Source organism: Saccopteryx leptura, chromosome 2 (assembly GCF_036850995.1).
Source record: "Saccopteryx leptura isolate mSacLep1 chromosome 2, mSacLep1_pri_phased_curated, whole genome shotgun sequence".
In the NCBI taxonomy this organism is placed as follows: Eukaryota; Metazoa; Chordata; class Mammalia; order Chiroptera; family Emballonuridae; genus Saccopteryx; species Saccopteryx leptura.
In genome coordinates, this window is record NC_089504.1 from 321,391,342 (window position 1) to 321,408,153 (window position 16,812).

Sequence of the window (16,812 nt, forward strand, 5' to 3'; positions counted from 1 at the left end):
ATAAATGGAAATGTCAAGTAGAGAGCTGAATACAAAATTATCAGGGAGACCAATGTGAAGGCTGGCAAATTCATTACAAAAAGCAGGTGTAGGTACTGATGCAAATAGCTTGGTAGATTTGGTGTAGGAACATGTGAAAGTTCTCTTCTGATTGCTTCTATTTTCTCAGTAAAATAAAAAAGCAAAGTCATAAATTGAGATAGTAGAGGAAAAATAGTATTGCTAGAGGCTTGCAGGAAATGATAAAAAATATATATCCATATAGATATTTATCTAAGAAAGGAACCAGCCACGGAAATACAGGATTAGTAGGCAGCTGAGGGTACACATGGTACAGATGAGGTCAGTACTCATAAATTTAAAGTAAGATCAGTCAGCATGTGTGTTTTCTAAGCTAAGTTGCTTAGAGGCAAGCAAGGAAAAGGAGATTAGATTTAACAGGGTTGGGTTTTTCAGCAAAGGATGATGTAAAGAGAGTGGGGAGAGAGCATTAGGGGCAGACACAAATCAGTGATTATAACAATACAACACGGAATCTAAACTGGGAAGAGAAAAAGCTTCTAGGTGCAATGAAAAAGAAAAGGTTTGGTTCCTATATCAACACCTAATATACACTTAGATTTGCATGAGGCCCAACCATCATTCATACAGCTGACAGAAAGGTCTAAAGAACACTGAGTACATCTCTTGTCTCAAGTAAGACTTAGCCTAAACTGACCAATAATAGATGATGGGCAGTCACACTATTAAAAACCAAATGGCACCCTGGCCGGTTGGCTCAGTGGTAGAGCGTCGGCCTGGCGTGCAGGAGTCCCGGGTTCGATTCCCGGCCAGGGCACACAGGAGAAGCACCCATCTGCTTTCTACCCCTCCCCCTCTCCTTCCTCTCTGTCTTTCTCTTCCCCTCCCACAGCCAAGGCTCCACTGGAGCAAAGTTGGCCCGGGTGCTGAGGATGGCTCTGTGGCCTCTGCCTCAGGCACTAGAATGGCTCTGGTTGCAACAGAGCATCGCCCCCTGGTGGGCTTGCCGGGTGGATCCTGGTCGGGCACATGCGGGAGTCTGTCTGACTGCCTCCCCGTTTCCAACTTCAGAAAAATATAAAAAAAAAAACCACAACCAAATGGAAAAACATGTATTCCAGGAAGAAAAGAATAATAGACAACAAATTTCTACAACACATATTTGTCTTAATATATAATTCTGCAATCTCATTTAACACTTTTAAAACTTAAGAAAAATAGACCTCTAAAACAGCTAACAAACCTCAACCTAACCAAACAAATCTATATATCTAACATTTTAAAATATGGCAAAGATGACAAAATGGCAAAATTTTTCAAGTTGAATACATTTTTGTGTTTTAATAATTACAATCATTCTAATGAATGCATGTTTTTATAAAATATAGAAGGGGAAGATGTGCATTTTAAAATACTTGAACAATACAGAGGACTTAAGATCGCTTAGGAAGAGCACAGCATTAACTGACTCAGTTGAGGCAGAGAAAAACAAGTTTCCCAAAGAGAGACCTAGGATGAAAACTCTTGATCTTAGGGAGACCCTATGTCCCCCAAGACCTCACAGCAACACCTGAGTTACCAGTGGACATAACACTCTCTGCAGTATAGAGTTCTGGCAAGGTATCAATAAATTATCCAACGGCACATAAGCAAATTAACAAACAATCCTACATCAGCTAGCTCAGAGATTCTCAACCTCAGTTCCAGTGACATTTTGGACGAAGTAACTCTTTGCTAGAAGGGCCTGTCCCGTGCATTGTAGGATGTTTACCAGCATCCCGGGCCTCTGCCCTCTAGTTGCCAATGGTACCATTCCCCCCAACCCTTGCTGTGACTAAAACATGACTCCAAAACTGCCAAATGCCCCAAGGAGCAAAACTATGCCAGGCTGAGAACTACTAACTTGTTTATAATGTTTTTAAGACCTCCAGATCTCACTAATAAGCAGAAAACAAATCTAGCTCAAACTTATATAGCATTAGCTTCTCTACTATGTCACTGATAAAGCCTTGAAAATAATTCAAATGCCAGGAACTGACCAAATTTAAAAAAATAAACTAAAAAATAATTTACTTATAGGAACATGTAAGTTTGGTAAGGATAAAAAGCTACTGTTTGGATAGGAAACCATTTCCCTGACAGAACACTGAGCAGCAGGCTTAAAGGCAATTTATTATACTGAGATAATGGGGTTACCTCATTTTTTTTTTCAAACTGAGGTTTTTATTTTAAAGAAAAAAAATTTTTTATTTATTGATTTTAGAGAGGGGGGAGATAGAGAAACATAGTTGTTGTTCCACTTATTTATGCATTCATTGGTCAATTCTTGTATGTACTCTGAGTGGGGGTCAAACCTGCAACCTTGGAGTATTGGGATGACACTCTAACCAACTGAGCCACCCACCCAGGGCTTAGGGTTAGCTCTTATAAACACTAATTTACTGATATATAGATACAAATCTAAGTGAGTGATTCAGAGGTAATATTAAGAACTTTTCTCCTTAATGCCTCATTCCCCTTGGGTGATTAACGGAAGAGAAACTTTCCTTAAGTGTTCCTGGGTTGCTTGTCTCCTACAGCACGTGTCACATTTCTCCAGGTGAATGCTTACCGGTAAGGGATTGGATAAGGAATGTTGCGGTGAGGATCGTGCAACTGGTGGAACACTTCTGCCAGGGCTGGTTCCTGGCCCGCTTCCCCCAGCAAACTGGCCAACAGGGAAAAATGGATATGAATAATTCAAAACAGTACTATGCTTCAGATAAGGAGAGTAAAAGATTAATACACAAATAGATCTTAATTATATATGACCCCTTTTAAGTCAATACATCTTATTCTAGAAAGAAAATTATGTAAGTCAAACTTTGCTATCTTTTCCATGATATTTTAAGAAGGAGCTCCAGCAGAAAGTAACAAGATATAAAGAAAACATGGCTAGAAATAATTTTGAGAAACATAACAGAAGAATGTTTTCCCTCCTAGTCTCATAATACACGAAGCAGGAATATAGTGGTACAGTGGATGTTAGTGTCTTCTTTAGAACCACTAACGATGGGTCAGTGATCTTACTACGTGTTCCACTGGACTAAAGAGAAGAGTCCAAGTTATTCAACTTCAATCTTTGTAAGACATGAAACCTAGTCTGGCCAAGAGAAAAATTTTCTCATTTGTGAATTTTTATATCATCACAGACAAGACACATCATATACAATTTAAATTTAGAAAGTCAGCGGCAGTTTCCTCTTATAAAGAGAAATAGAGCGGCAGTAGACGGATAAAGATGGGAGGAGGAAGAAAGCACAGGAAGATAAAATATTACTTTCTAAAACCTTAAATGAACGCAAAACATTTAGGTTTTAAAAAAATACTATAAATTTTTTCCCCCAAAATTTTAACTTACCTCAAAGTAATCACTAATTTTATGTCCCCTAGGAGTGCCTTTCCCTGAAAATTAAACCAAAGTAAGTATAGTTTTTCCAATAACACACATGTAAACCATCAATCACTAAAATATACTATGTATTCAATAACTTCATACTTTGTTATCATTTCATGTTCTAGCTTTACTTTTCACAAATGAGCCAAAATACCTATATATCATAAGAACAGAGAGTTTCCTCCATATAAGAAAAGGCTAAACAAGCAGTGAAAGACTATTTCATAGCTACTTCCCTTTAAGATTTGTTAATCTTTCTTTCTAAATTCACTTTTATGCCACAACTGTGAATCAAAATAAAAGTAATCTATAATACATATTCCCAAGTAAGAGAACAAAGAAATCAAAACAAACTCATTAGAAGTAAAGGGTTTATTCTATTCCACAAAAAACTTTGTGACCTTCTTTCACTTTGGGAGACTTCCCTCCTACCCCAAAAGTAAAATATTCGTAGATTTAAAAAAAAGAAAGAAAGAAAAATGTGAGAAAAACTGGGACTTCCATTACTAGAGTGGGTGGGGAGCCAAACCATTTATTCTTTAATTACGTATATAAATATAATTATTTCACTAGGTACCAATGTTCAACTAAATAATTGCACAGAAAAAGAGTAGGTAGAAGCCCTGGCAGGTTGGCTCAGTGGTAGAGCGTCGGCCTGGCCTGCAGGAGTCCCAGGTTTGATTCCCGGCCAGGGCACACAGAAGAAGCGCCCATCTGCTTCTCTACCCCTCCCTCTCTCCTTCCTCTCTGTCTCCCTCTTCCCCTCCCACAGCCAAGGCTCCATTGGAGCAAAGTTGGCCCGGGTGCTGAGGATGGCTCTGTGGCCTCTGCCACAGGTGCTAGAATGGCTCTGGTTGCAACAGAGCGACACCCCAGATGGGCAGAGCACCGCCCCCTGGTGGGCATGCCAGATGAATCCTAGCCAGGCACATGCGGGAGTCTGTCTGACTGCCTCCCCGTTTCCAACTTCAGGAAAAAAAAAAAAAAAAAAAAAAGAATAGGTAGAAAGGACAGCCAGATAAATAAAACTATTTTTGGTCCCCTATTATTAACAAATCACTGATCTATTTCAAGACATAGTTAAAGCACCAGTGTAACCTTTTTTCTGTATAATACATGCTTGGTCCAAAGAAAACCCTGTGGCAAGAAGATCTTTAACTTATAACAGGAAAAACAAGAGTCTCCAAAGAACTGATACTGTTTTGTCAAGTGTATATCAAGTGGCAAGTCTATAATAAACATCCTGATATTCTTTTAAGGTACACATATCTCCTTATTAGGAATCTCTATATACAAACTAATTCTGTAGTGTGAGTTGGAAAATCTAACTACATACATAAAAGTTTAGTATTTTTATTGGTGTGAAATTATTACTACCTTGGCTAGTTTCATATGGTTCAGCTTTTCTTTTCCGGTTTCGCTGGTCATTCTGTTTTTTCTCAGGAGTCTATTAAATACCAGATAAATCACAATTAGTATGTTGTCAAATTTTTCACAATATGAAAATTAGAGTATGTATAAAATATCAAATTTATAAGGTGATTTAACAGGTACGGACAAGTCCTAAATCAGTGTCCTGTTCTCAGAGCAGGGTCATGGAAAGAGTACAAGGTCTGGAACCAAACCAGCTATACAATTTTTTGCAAATTGCTTAAAATGTCAATATCTATTTACTTGTCTATAAATCAGGGTTGCTGCAAAGCCTAAATAAGGTATTTTATAAAGCACAAATGTAGTATAAATATCTAATATACAGTAGGCTTGCAGAAATATCCTAACAGCTGCTACTGTATAAAAGCTTAAATCCAATTCTTTTTTCCAAAAAGGAAAGATCTACATAATCAATCAACTGGCTCTAACTGTATTAAAACTTATTGAAGTGCAAAACAGATGGTTGCAGATTTGACCGATATCCATGCAGCTGGGTTTTTGCCTATAAAAAAATCTTCAAGTTCAATTACTAAAGTTGGCCAGGCCTACACTGCTACACTGTTAAAGTGCTAACAAGTATTAAAATTCAAGAGCACTGAAGTTAATTCAACTACAACTGAAATTTTTACCTTTTATTGATGGCAACTGAGCAAACATTTATGGACACAAATAGCATACAACTCAAATAGCACAGACCCTAACCGCACCCTTGCAGTTATGCTATCTTTTATCCCAGACTGAAAGTGTGCGAATATGAAAAGTCTTGTGGCCCTGGCCAGTAGGCTCAGTGGTAGAGCGTCAGCCTGGCATATGGCTGTCCCAGGTTTGATTCCTAATCAGCGCACACAGAAGTACCCATTTGTTTCTCCACTCTCCCCCCTCTTGCTTCTCTTTCTCTCTCTCCCTCTCTCTCTCTCTCTTCCCCTCCTGTAGCCATGACTTGATTGGAGCACATTGGCCGCAGGCACTGAGAATAGCTCCATGGCCTCGGTCTCAGGCACTAAGAAGAGCTCAGTTGCTAAGCAATGGAGCAACGTCCCAGATGGGCAGAGCATCACCCCCTAGTGGGCTTTCCGGGTGGATACTGGTTGCAGTGCATGGGGGAGTCTGTCTCTCTGCCTCCCCTCCTCTCACTGAATTAAAAAAAAAAGTCTTTTAATGGATGTGGCTTCTTACCTCTATTTCTTTATCACTCAAGGACCCCACACTGCACAAGCTCTGGTTTGAAGACTCGCTATTGAGTGGCCCCTGGAAAGACAAAAAAAGGAATTAAAAGAAACTAATTTAAGATAACAGCAAAACTAAGGAAGAAGCTTGTTGAATTTGATGTCTATGTTAACTGACTTAGATAGAAGTCAAGAGGCAACTGCAATGTCTCCAAGTCAACTTATAAAGAACTCAATCAACTACAGTACCCTCATGTTAAAATTCTCTAGCTACTATTATTTTCATTTCTTTTACAAAACTCTGTACTCGTGTGTAGACTTCCCCTTCTAGAGTACATGCAGTAAATTCATTCTTTAAGAAAAATAGCAAGAGAAATCAATTCTCATGGCCTCTTGTATCATACAAGTAATATCTGAAAGATGAAAAGTTAAGGAATATGTTAAGGGTTACTCTTATGAGGGGGTGGTCAGGGACCATATTGAAGAAGATGCTTTTCTGAGCCATTCTTTAAGGGGGCATGACTGCCAGCTCAAAAAACAAAGTCACAAAAGATTGACTTCTCAGAGCCTAACAGCATGAGAAGCTCTGCTGCCCTACTCCTCAGTGAAACTGGTGAAAATTATTTTAAAAATACAACCATTCAAAGCCTCTGGAAATGGTCTTTAAGGGCAAACAGCAAATAAAGAAACAACTATTCAATAAAATCTATGAAAATTCAGTCTGAAAGGTGAAAGTGTGTGGCATTTGAAACAAGACCACTCCCCACTTCCTCCTCCCTTCCCTTCCCATCTCAGCAAGGCTCCAGACTGCTGTGGCCAACACAGGACTCCTTCTTCCCTCAGCTCTCAGTCCTAGGGCCTTCTTCCTGGGTGGAGAACTATTCAGGTTTCTCATCCTATCCCCAGCCTCCTGTTGCTGAGGCCAAGTCCCAGGCAACAAAGGCAGGGGATCCCCTTCTGACCAACCCTCACTGGTAGAACAGAGGCTCTACCATAAGCATATACACTGAGAATACCAGGGCCCCAATAGATAAGATTGCGGTTCCACACCAGGAGAGCTAAACTGCTGTGCTCACTCCACCCCCACCAGCACCCAGGGCTCAACTCCTAGAATCAGAGGGCCACTCACAGAAAAGTTCACCCCTGTCCCCACCCCCAGCACCAGAATCTGGCTCAGATATTTGGCCTAGGGGGGAAAGCAGGAACCCAGAATACCAATCTCTTCCAAAGGACCTGACTTCATTCTCAAAAATGTGGAGTTTAAGTCTAAGGGTGTTCTCAATAACAGTGGAGATTATAGTAAAAGGCAACTGGGAGGAGATCTCCGTGTGTAATGAAGATAAAGCCTAGACTGCACACCAGCTAGTTTGTAGGAGAAAACCAGGGAATTAGACTTCTGGGAGGAGTTCTCTTGGGGCCAGAACACATAGCAAACATTGGTCTCAAAAACTCTTCCTAGCCTGGCCTGATAGCTCAGTTGATGAGAGCACTCCTGAAGCACAGGAATTGCTAGTCCAATCCCTGGTCAGGTCACATACAAAACAGATCAATGTTTCCATCTCTTGCTTTTGTTCTCTCGCTCCCTTGTTTTCTCTCTCTAAAACCAATGAAATAAACATTTAAAAAAGAGAGAGAAAAAACTCTTTGCCTGATCTATGATAGATAAAGCGTCACCTGGAATGCTGAGGTCAATGGTTCAAAACCCCAGGTTTGAGAAGCAACTATGTACTACCAATTGATGCTTCCTACCCACCCACCCCCCTTTTCTCTCTCTCTCCTCTCTCTAAAATCAATAAATAAAATTCTAAGGGGAAAAAATCTTCTTCCTTCCAAGGACCCCCAATTTGATTGGATTAGTTTGTAGCGGAATGTATGCCTCAGGGCAGGGGTCCCCAAACTACGGCCTATGGCCACATGCGGCCCCCTGAGGCCATTTATCCGGCCCCCGCCGCACTTCCGGAAGGGGCACCTCTTTCATTGGTGGTCAGTGAGAGGAGCAAAGTTCCCATTGAAATACTGGTCAGTTTGTTGATTTAAATTTATTTGTTCTTTATTTTAAATATTGTATTTGTTCCCGTTTTGTTTTGTTTTTTTTTACTTTAAAATAAGATATGTGCAGTGTGCCTAGGGATTTGTTCATAGTTTTTTTTTATAGTCCGGCCCTCCAACGGTCTGAGGGACAGTGAACTGGCCCCCTGTGTAAAAAGTTTGGGGACCCCTGCCTCAGGGCATTGTTGGAAACACTAGAGTAATATGGGCAATTAGTGCAGTTTAACTGGGTTGGTCTCGGACCCAGAGCCCTACTAGTTACAGACATACCTAAAACTGTGCCTCCCTGAGAAACACCACCACAGGCTAATTGCTGGGGAGATGGAGTGGTAGAAGAGACCTCACTAAAATAACCTAGTCCTTCACTAAACAAATAAATAAGCAAATAACAATAACATGCCCCAGGGATGGGATGAGAAATCAGTACCCAAAGTTGCTATAGTGTATTATTTAAAATAACCACTTTCCTCACTGGCTTGCCTATGGTCTTGCCAGCTTGAGTGTGGGATCATAGACATGACCCCACAGTTGCTGGCTTGAGCAAGGGGTTACATGCTCTGCTGTAGCCCCCTGGTCAAGGCATATATGAGAAAAATTAATGAACAACTAAGGTGCTGCAACGAAGAATTGATGCTTCTCATCTCTCTCCCTTCCTGTCTGTCTGTCCCTTCCTGTCTCTCTATCCCTATCTGTCCCTCTCTGTCTCTCTTGCAAAAAAAAAAAAAAAGAGGCGCTGTCAAACTTCAGATAATAACAGACTTTGATATGACATTGAGTAGATTTTCTTAGGAAGGGAAACATGTCATACTGTCATTGACAACTGTAAGCTGGTTTCAGATGAATGCCAAAAAAAGATACTGCAACTGGAAGAAAAATATTATGCTATTAAAATGGATCCTATTCTTACTGTAGAAGAGAAGTAGTACCCTTATATGGTAGAATGGTACGCTAAATCACATGGTTTGCTTGTTGAACAGACTTTACCGAAAGCTAAACTTAAAGAAATTGTGGCAGAATCTGACATTATGCTCAAGGAAGGATGTAAGAATTTCTTTGAGGCCTGTGGTGCAGTGGACAAAGCGTTGACCTGGAACACTGAGGTTGCTAGTTTGAAACCCTGGGCTCGCCTGGTCAAGGCACATATGGGAGTTGATGCTTCCTGCTCCTCCCTTTTTCTCTCTCTCTCTTTTCTCTAAAATGAATAAAACATTTTTTAAAAAGTTTTTAAAGAATTTCTTTGATAAGCTTTAACACCACAATATCTTTGTGTTCATATTTTCAGACGGTATCAGGGATGTACTAGAGGAGATTATACATCAAGCTGCTGTTTATTATCCAAAAATGTGCAAGTATTGTCCAACTTCATGGATTTGGATGATAATCGGTTATTCAAAGGTTTTAAAAGAGGTCTAATTCATATATTTAACAAACATGATGATGCCTTGAAGAACAGAGTATTTCAATCAACTAAAAGACAATAGCAACATAATTCTGCTGAGACACTTCCAAGGAGACTTAAGAATGACAGATGGAGTAGCCAATGATGAATACACTCTGAAAATTACATTTATCTCTAAATGATAGAGTAGATGAGCTTTTAGTAAAGTACATGGACTCTTGCGATACTGTTCTAATAAAAGATGAATCATTGAAAGTAGCCAACTCTAAAAATAAGCATTCTTCAAGAAGATGTCTCTCCTGTGAGTGTAATTGATGCAAGAACTGCTCGTGGGTTCATCTTGCTGGAAATCTTTTATTTATAATAAATCTTTGCTCTTGAAGTATTTTCAGACATGAATCCATCTACTGAAAAGGTCCTTTTTCTCCACCTCTCTCAAACCACCACTCACCATATTTTTAAACATAAATTAAAAAAAAAAAAACAAAAAAAAAAACCCTTAAATAACTCCCTACATTTCCAGAGTAAATTTTGTAGTTTAATGTTATCATGAAGTTTGAAGTTTTTGAAGAGTCTTTTTATATGTGCATTATCTTAAGTATTGCTATTTTTGTAATTTGGGTGAATTATACTGATGGTATTCACCATCTCCTGAAATTGTGTTTGCTATTTTGTTTTGGGAAAATTGACATTTACCAAAACATACTAACACTTGGTGTTTGAAAAAACTTGGTATCCACATGTCACTAATCATTATAAAATATTCTATATTGATGCACTGATAATAAACATGAAGTGAAAAGCTTTTTTAATTCTGAAAAAAAAAACCTGAATTCCATTTTTTTTTTAGATTTTATTGATTTTAGAGAGAGGGGAAAGAGAGAGAGAAAAAGAGAGAGCAGGAAAATGGGGGGAGGCAGGAAGCATCAACTCATAGTAGTTGCTTCTCGTATGTGTCTCAACCCTGCAAGCCCGGGGTTTCGAACTGACAACCTCAGCATTACAGGTGGACACTTTATCCACTGTACCACCACAGGTCAGGCAGTCCCATGATGTTTTAAATTTTTAAGAAGAGCTTTATTTACATAGAATTCTCCAATAACTGAAACTAAATATTTCTATGCCCAAATTTTAAAAATACTTTATTTGAGGCCCTGGCCAGTTAGCTCAGTTGGTTAGAGAGTCATCCTGAAACACCAAGGTTGCTAGTTCAGATCCCTGGGTCAGGGCACATATGGGAAGCAACTAATAAATGCACAACTAAATAAAACAACTTGAATGCTTCTCTGTCTCTCTCGTCCTTTCTATGACTCTCTAAAATCAACCAATAAAGTTTTAAAAAAATGTTTAAATAATTTTTGTAAATTATCTTTACTGTAACCATTATAAAGTATTTCCCCCTTCAATAGTAATAAAACCATATGATATATTTTACCAGTCCCCTTTACCCACAAATACCCCTCGCTTTCAAAAGTAAATGACAAGTCATAAATACAGAACTAAAAAAACTATTTTTATTAGCAATTACTAATAATTAAATAAACTATAAAGTATACATAACAGTGATGTACATTGATTGTAGTGTTTGAAATATCAATCAATGCAAGAGGCACCAAGATCTTTGTGGTTCCTTGGCTACGTGTCTAACCAAAAGACCTGACTTTTTCTGAAGCACAGCATCCCAAATTATTATAGAATCACTAGATTAAATTTAATTATCAAGGATAAATGACATATACTCCCTGTTCTAAACCAGCTTCCTGTCTAGTAAAGAAGCTAACCTGCCTGACCTGTGGTGGCGCAGTGGATCAAGCGTGGACCTGGAAATGCTGAGGTCGCCGGTTCGAAACCCTGGGCTTGCCTGGTCAAGGCACATATGGGAGTTGATGCTTCCTGCTCCTGCCCCCTTCTCTCTCTCTGTCTCTCTTCTCTAAAATGAATAAATTTAAAAAAATAATTTAAAAAAAAGCTAACCAAAGATTTTTACACAAACTAAATGTTATTTTTCAAAAATATCACTATAATTAAAAAAAACAAAAAAGGCAGAAAAAAGACCAGCTAAAGTAAAGGAAGATAAAAAGGCATGACTAAATTCAATGTATGATCCTTGTCTGATCCTGGATACCAAAACAAAGCAAAACAAAACACCTATAAAGGATATTATTGGGACAAAGGAAGAAACTGAATATGTAATTTATATGAGGATTGGTGATTTTCAACTGGTGTGCTGCAAGACTTTTTCAAACATGCCATACCTGATTATTTAGTCAGGGGCACTTAACTCTTTTTCCCTTAGATTGCCAAATTTAAAAAAATGACAACAGCCAACACAGCAATAACTGTCTGGTATGAATGAATCAAAACTATACCTTTTGGGAGGGGGGAGTAGGTCAGCAAAAAATATATTTAGTGTGCTGCAGAATTTTAGTGATTAGTTTATGTGTGCCATGAGATGAAAAAGGTTGAAAATCATTGTACTAAATAATCAACTCCTTTTAGAAACTGTTCTAGTAGAACTACCTTATGACCCAGCAATCCCTCTACTGGGTATATACCCCCAAAACTCAGAAACATTGATACGTAAAGACACATGTAGCCCCATGTTCATTGCAGCATTGTTCACAGTGGCCAAAACATGGAAACAACCAAAAAGCCCTTCAATAGAAGACTGGATAAAGAAGATGTGGCACATATACACTATGGAATACTACTCAGCCATAAGAAATGATGACATCGGATCATTTACAACAAAATGGTGGGATCTTGATAACATTATACGGAGTGAAATTAGTAAATCAGAAAAAAACAAGAACTACATGATTCCATACATTGGTGGGACATAAAAACGAGACTAAGAGACATGGACAAGAGTGTGGTGGTTAAGGGGGTGGGGGGGAGGGGGGGCGCGGGAGGGAAGGAGGAGAGGGAGAGGGGCACAAAGAAAACTAGATAAAAGGTGACGGAGGACAATCTGACTTTGGGTGATGGGTATGCAACATAAGTGAATGACAAGATAATCTGGACATGTTTTCTTTGAATATATGTACCCTGATTTATTGATGTCACCCCATTAACATTAATAAAAATTTATATATTAAAAAAAAAAGAAACTGTTCTATTATTATCAATTCCTCAATCATAATATCTCCCATTTGTTGCATCTTTTTTACTAGGTGCTTTGTAAGTTTGCATGAGTTCACATTTAGCTTTGGGAGACTGCTCCATATTTCAGGCGTTAAGGAGGGTGTTAATGCTTGCCTCTGCCAGTAACATTAATCAGTTTCAAACACATTAACGCATTAGTTTTCCTACCCAGAATTTCCACAGAAGGTTGAAGTTTTCATTTTTTCAGGTGGCTTTTGACAGCCACAATTCAAAGTTAAGTGGATCATTTCTGTCCTATGTCCTGGACTGGTGGACAGTTTTACTATTCCTAGTTCATAGACAAGCTTGCCCCTTCCCAGCTTTATACAATTCCTGTTCTGGCCTTTGGCTTCAACTATGTATTATCTCTAGGGGTAAATTAAACCTAAAGGTATAAAAGCTTATGGGCCACCCAGGTTTAACTTCCATTCGTCATTGTAACATCTTCATATAGTCAAAGCTACCTGACTGAGATTCAATTTTCCCCATTGTACTGATACTGCTCACATTCAGAAATTATATAGCTTTCATGTTAGCCAGTCACTTTACTGAATTGTTATTCTTTCTAATCACTTCTCAGTTTCTCCCTTTTGATTTAGTTGTCTGGATAGAAAGTCAAAGCACTTATAAGCCTGACCAGGCAGTGGCGCAGTGGATAGGGCGTCGGACTGGGATGTGGAAGGACACAGGTTCAAGACCCCGAGTGCAGGCTCATCTGGTTTGAGCAAAAAGCTCACCAGCTTGGATCCAAGGTCGCTGGCTCGAGGAAGGGGTTACTCGGCCTGCTGAAGGCCCGTGGTCAAGAACATATGAGAAAGCAATCAATGAACAACTAAGCCTAAGGTGTCGCAACGAAAAACTGATGATTGATGCTTCTCATCTCTCTCCATTCCTGTCTGTCTGTCCCTATCTATCCCTCTTTCTGACTCTCTCTCTGTCCCTGTAAAAAAAAAGCACTTATAAATAATAAGTTTATATTTTCCTTTCCACAATTTGTATCTCTTATTTGTTTCACATTTTACTGCATTAAATAAAATAATATAATCATCATAACACTGCTTTATTCTTTTTCAAGGAAATTCTGCTAGTGCTTTACCACTGAAAATTCTATTAATGCCTGACCTAGGGTGGCACAGTGGATAAAGTGTTGACCTAGAACACTGAGGTTGCTGGTTCAAAACCCTGGGCTTGTCTGATCAAGGCACATACAACAAGTAATCAATGAACAACTAGAGTGAAGCAACTATGAGTTGATACTTCTCTCTCCCCCTCACCGCCCTCTCTCCTCTGCCTGTAAAATCAATAAATAAAAATCTTAAAAAAACAACAACAACAAAAAAGACAGATAATTCTATTAAGACTTCAAGTGGCCAAATCAATCTTGTGAAAAAACAAAGTTGGAGGTCTCTCACTTTCTGATTTCAAAATGTATGTATTACAATACAAAGCTACAGTAATCAAAACAGTATAGCACTGGCATAAAGATAGACAAATAGACAAATAGAATAGAATCAAGAGCCCAGAACTGTAAACACTCACAAATATAGTTGAATGATTTTTTTCTTTAAAATTTTTTTCAGCCCTGGCTGGCTGACCCAGTGGCTAGAGCATTGGTCCAGATTATAGACATCCCAGATTCGATTCCTGGTCAGGGCACACAAGAGAAGCAATCATCTGTTTCTCTCCTCCTCCCTCTCCCCCTTCTCTTGCTCCTCTCTTCCTGTATCCAGTGGCTTGTTTGGTTTGAATGTTGGCCTGGGCGCTGAGGATAGCTCAGGTGGTCTAAGCACCAGCCTCAGGCACTAAAAATAGCTCAGTTGATTCAAGCATTGGCCCCAGACAGGGGTTGCCAGGGTGCATGCAGAAGTCTATCTCACTATCTCCCCTCTTCTCACTTAAAAAAAAGGTATTTTTTCTTTGCTAATCTCCTCCAACCCCCAGTTTTATTAAGATATATTGGCCCTGGCCGGTTGGCTCAGCGGTAGAGCGTCGGCCTGGCGTGCAGAAGTCCCAGGTTCGATTCCCAGCCAGGGCACACAGGAGAAGCGCCCATCTGCTTCTCCACCCCTCCCCCCCTCCTTCCTCTCTGTCTCTCTCTTCCCCTCCCGCAGCCAAGGCTCCATTGGAGCAAAGATGGCCCGGGCACTGGGGATGGCTCCTTGGCCTCTGCCCCAGGCGCTAGAGTGGCTCTGGTCGCAGCAGAGCGACGCCCCGGAAGGGCAGAGCATCGCCCCCTGGTGGTCAGAGCATTGCCCCTGGTGGGCATGCCGGGTGGATCCCGGTCGGGCGCATGAGGGCGTCTGTCTGACTATCTCTCCCCGTTTCCAGCTTCAGAGAAATACAAAAAAAAAAAAAAAAAGAAAGTGAAAAAGGTAACCCACTGAAAGAAAATATTTGCAAATTATGTATCTTAGGAAAAGGGATTAATATCTAGAATATATAAAGAATTCTTACAATCAAGAAAAACAAACAAACATCCCAATTTAAAAAATGGGCAAAGGACATTTTCCCATACGAATAGACATTTTCCCAAATGTCTACTCTCATAGCCAACAAGAAAATGAAAAGATATAACACCACTAATCATTAGGAAAATGCAAATCAAAATCACCACGAGATACCATTTCACCTCACACTCCTTAGGATGGCTACAATAAAAAGAAACAGAAAATAATAAATTGTGACAAGGATGTGGAAAAATTGGAACCCTTGTCACTGCTGGTTGTAATATAAAATGGAGCAGACACTATGGAAAATATATGGCAGTTCCTCAAAAAATTAAAAATAGAATGACCATTATGATACAGCAACTCCACTTCTGGGTATACTATATCCAAAATAATTGAAAACAGAGTCTCAAAGAGATATCTGCAAACCCACATTCAAAGTATCATTATTCATAATAGCCAAAGGGTGGAAGCAACCCAAGTGTCTACTGACATATATATGGATAAACAAAATGTGGTATACAAAGGTAATTCTGGCTAAAAAATGGATAAACCTTGAAGACACTGTGCTAAGTGAAATAAGAGTGACAAAAAGGCAAATACTGTTATGATTCCTCCTACATGACATGGTAGCTAGAATAGTCAAATTCACAGAAACAAAGAGCACAATGGTGGTTGCCAGGGCCTGGAGGAAGGGAGAAATGAGGAGTTGTTTAATGAGTATAGAGGTTCAGTTTTGGAAGATGAAAAAAGTTCCGAAGATTTGTTGCAAAACAATGAAAATCAACTTAACACTACTGAACTGTACACTGAAAAATGGTTACAACGGTTAAGTTTTATGTTATGTGTATTTTACCACAATTAAAACTTTCAAAATAGCCTGACCAGGCAGTAGCACAGTGGATAGAACGTCGACCTGGGACACCGAGGACCCAGGTTCAAAACCCCAAGGCCACCAGCTTGAGCACGGGCTCATCCAGCTTGAGCATGGCATCCTAGACATGATCCGATGGTCACTGGGTTGAGCCTAAAGGTTACTGACTCGAAGCCCAAGGTCACTGGATCAGCTTGAGCCCCCCAGTCAAGGTATGTACGAGATGCCTGACCAGGTGGTGGCGCAGTGGTAGAGTGTCGGACTGGGATGCGGTAGGACCCAGGTTCGAGACCCCGAGGTCGCCAGCTTGAGCTCAAGTGGGCTCATCTGGTGTGAGCAAAAAGCTTACCTGCTTGGACCCAAGGTCGCTGGCTCGAGCAAGGGGTTACTCCGTCTACTGAAGGCCCACGGTCAAGGCACATATGAGAAAGCAATCAATGAACAACTAAGGTGTTGCAATGAAAAACTGATGATTGATGCTTCTCATCTCTTTCCGTCCCTGTCTATCCCTCTCTCTGACTCTTGCTCTGTCTCTGAAATAAATAAATAAATAAATTTTAAAGGTATGTACGAGAGAAAGCAATCAATGAAAAAACTGAAGTGCCACAACTATGAGTTGATGCTTCTCATCTCTTTCCTGTCTGTCTCTCTCTATCCCTCCTTCACAAACACACAAAAAAACTTTAAAAATAACTATTATTTTTTTAATTAAAAGGTTTATGCAAATTTTTTAAGCGTTAGGAGGGGAAATAGACTCTTGCATATGCCCCACTGGGATCCACCCGGCAACCCCACACGTACCTGTCTGGGGCTTATGCTTGAGGACTGAGCTATTCTTAGTGCTT

At 39.7% G+C, this 16,812-nt stretch overlaps 1 protein-coding gene and 1 pseudogene across 1 annotated transcript in view; one reads left to right on the forward strand and one right to left on the reverse strand.

The window, feature by feature from the left end:
• The window catches only part of TLK2 (tousled like kinase 2), a 131,118-nt gene that overhangs the window by 78,659 nt on the left and 35,647 nt on the right, over positions 1–16,812 (reverse strand). Inside the window, 4 exon segments of the mRNA XM_066363104.1 lie at positions 2,633–2,728; positions 3,422–3,465; positions 4,835–4,904; positions 6,065–6,136. Coding sequence (XP_066219201.1) covers positions 2,633–2,728; positions 3,422–3,465; positions 4,835–4,904; positions 6,065–6,136 — 282 coding nt within the window.
• LOC136394021 (cytosolic 5'-nucleotidase 3A-like) lies at positions 6,391–9,817 on the forward strand (annotated as a pseudogene).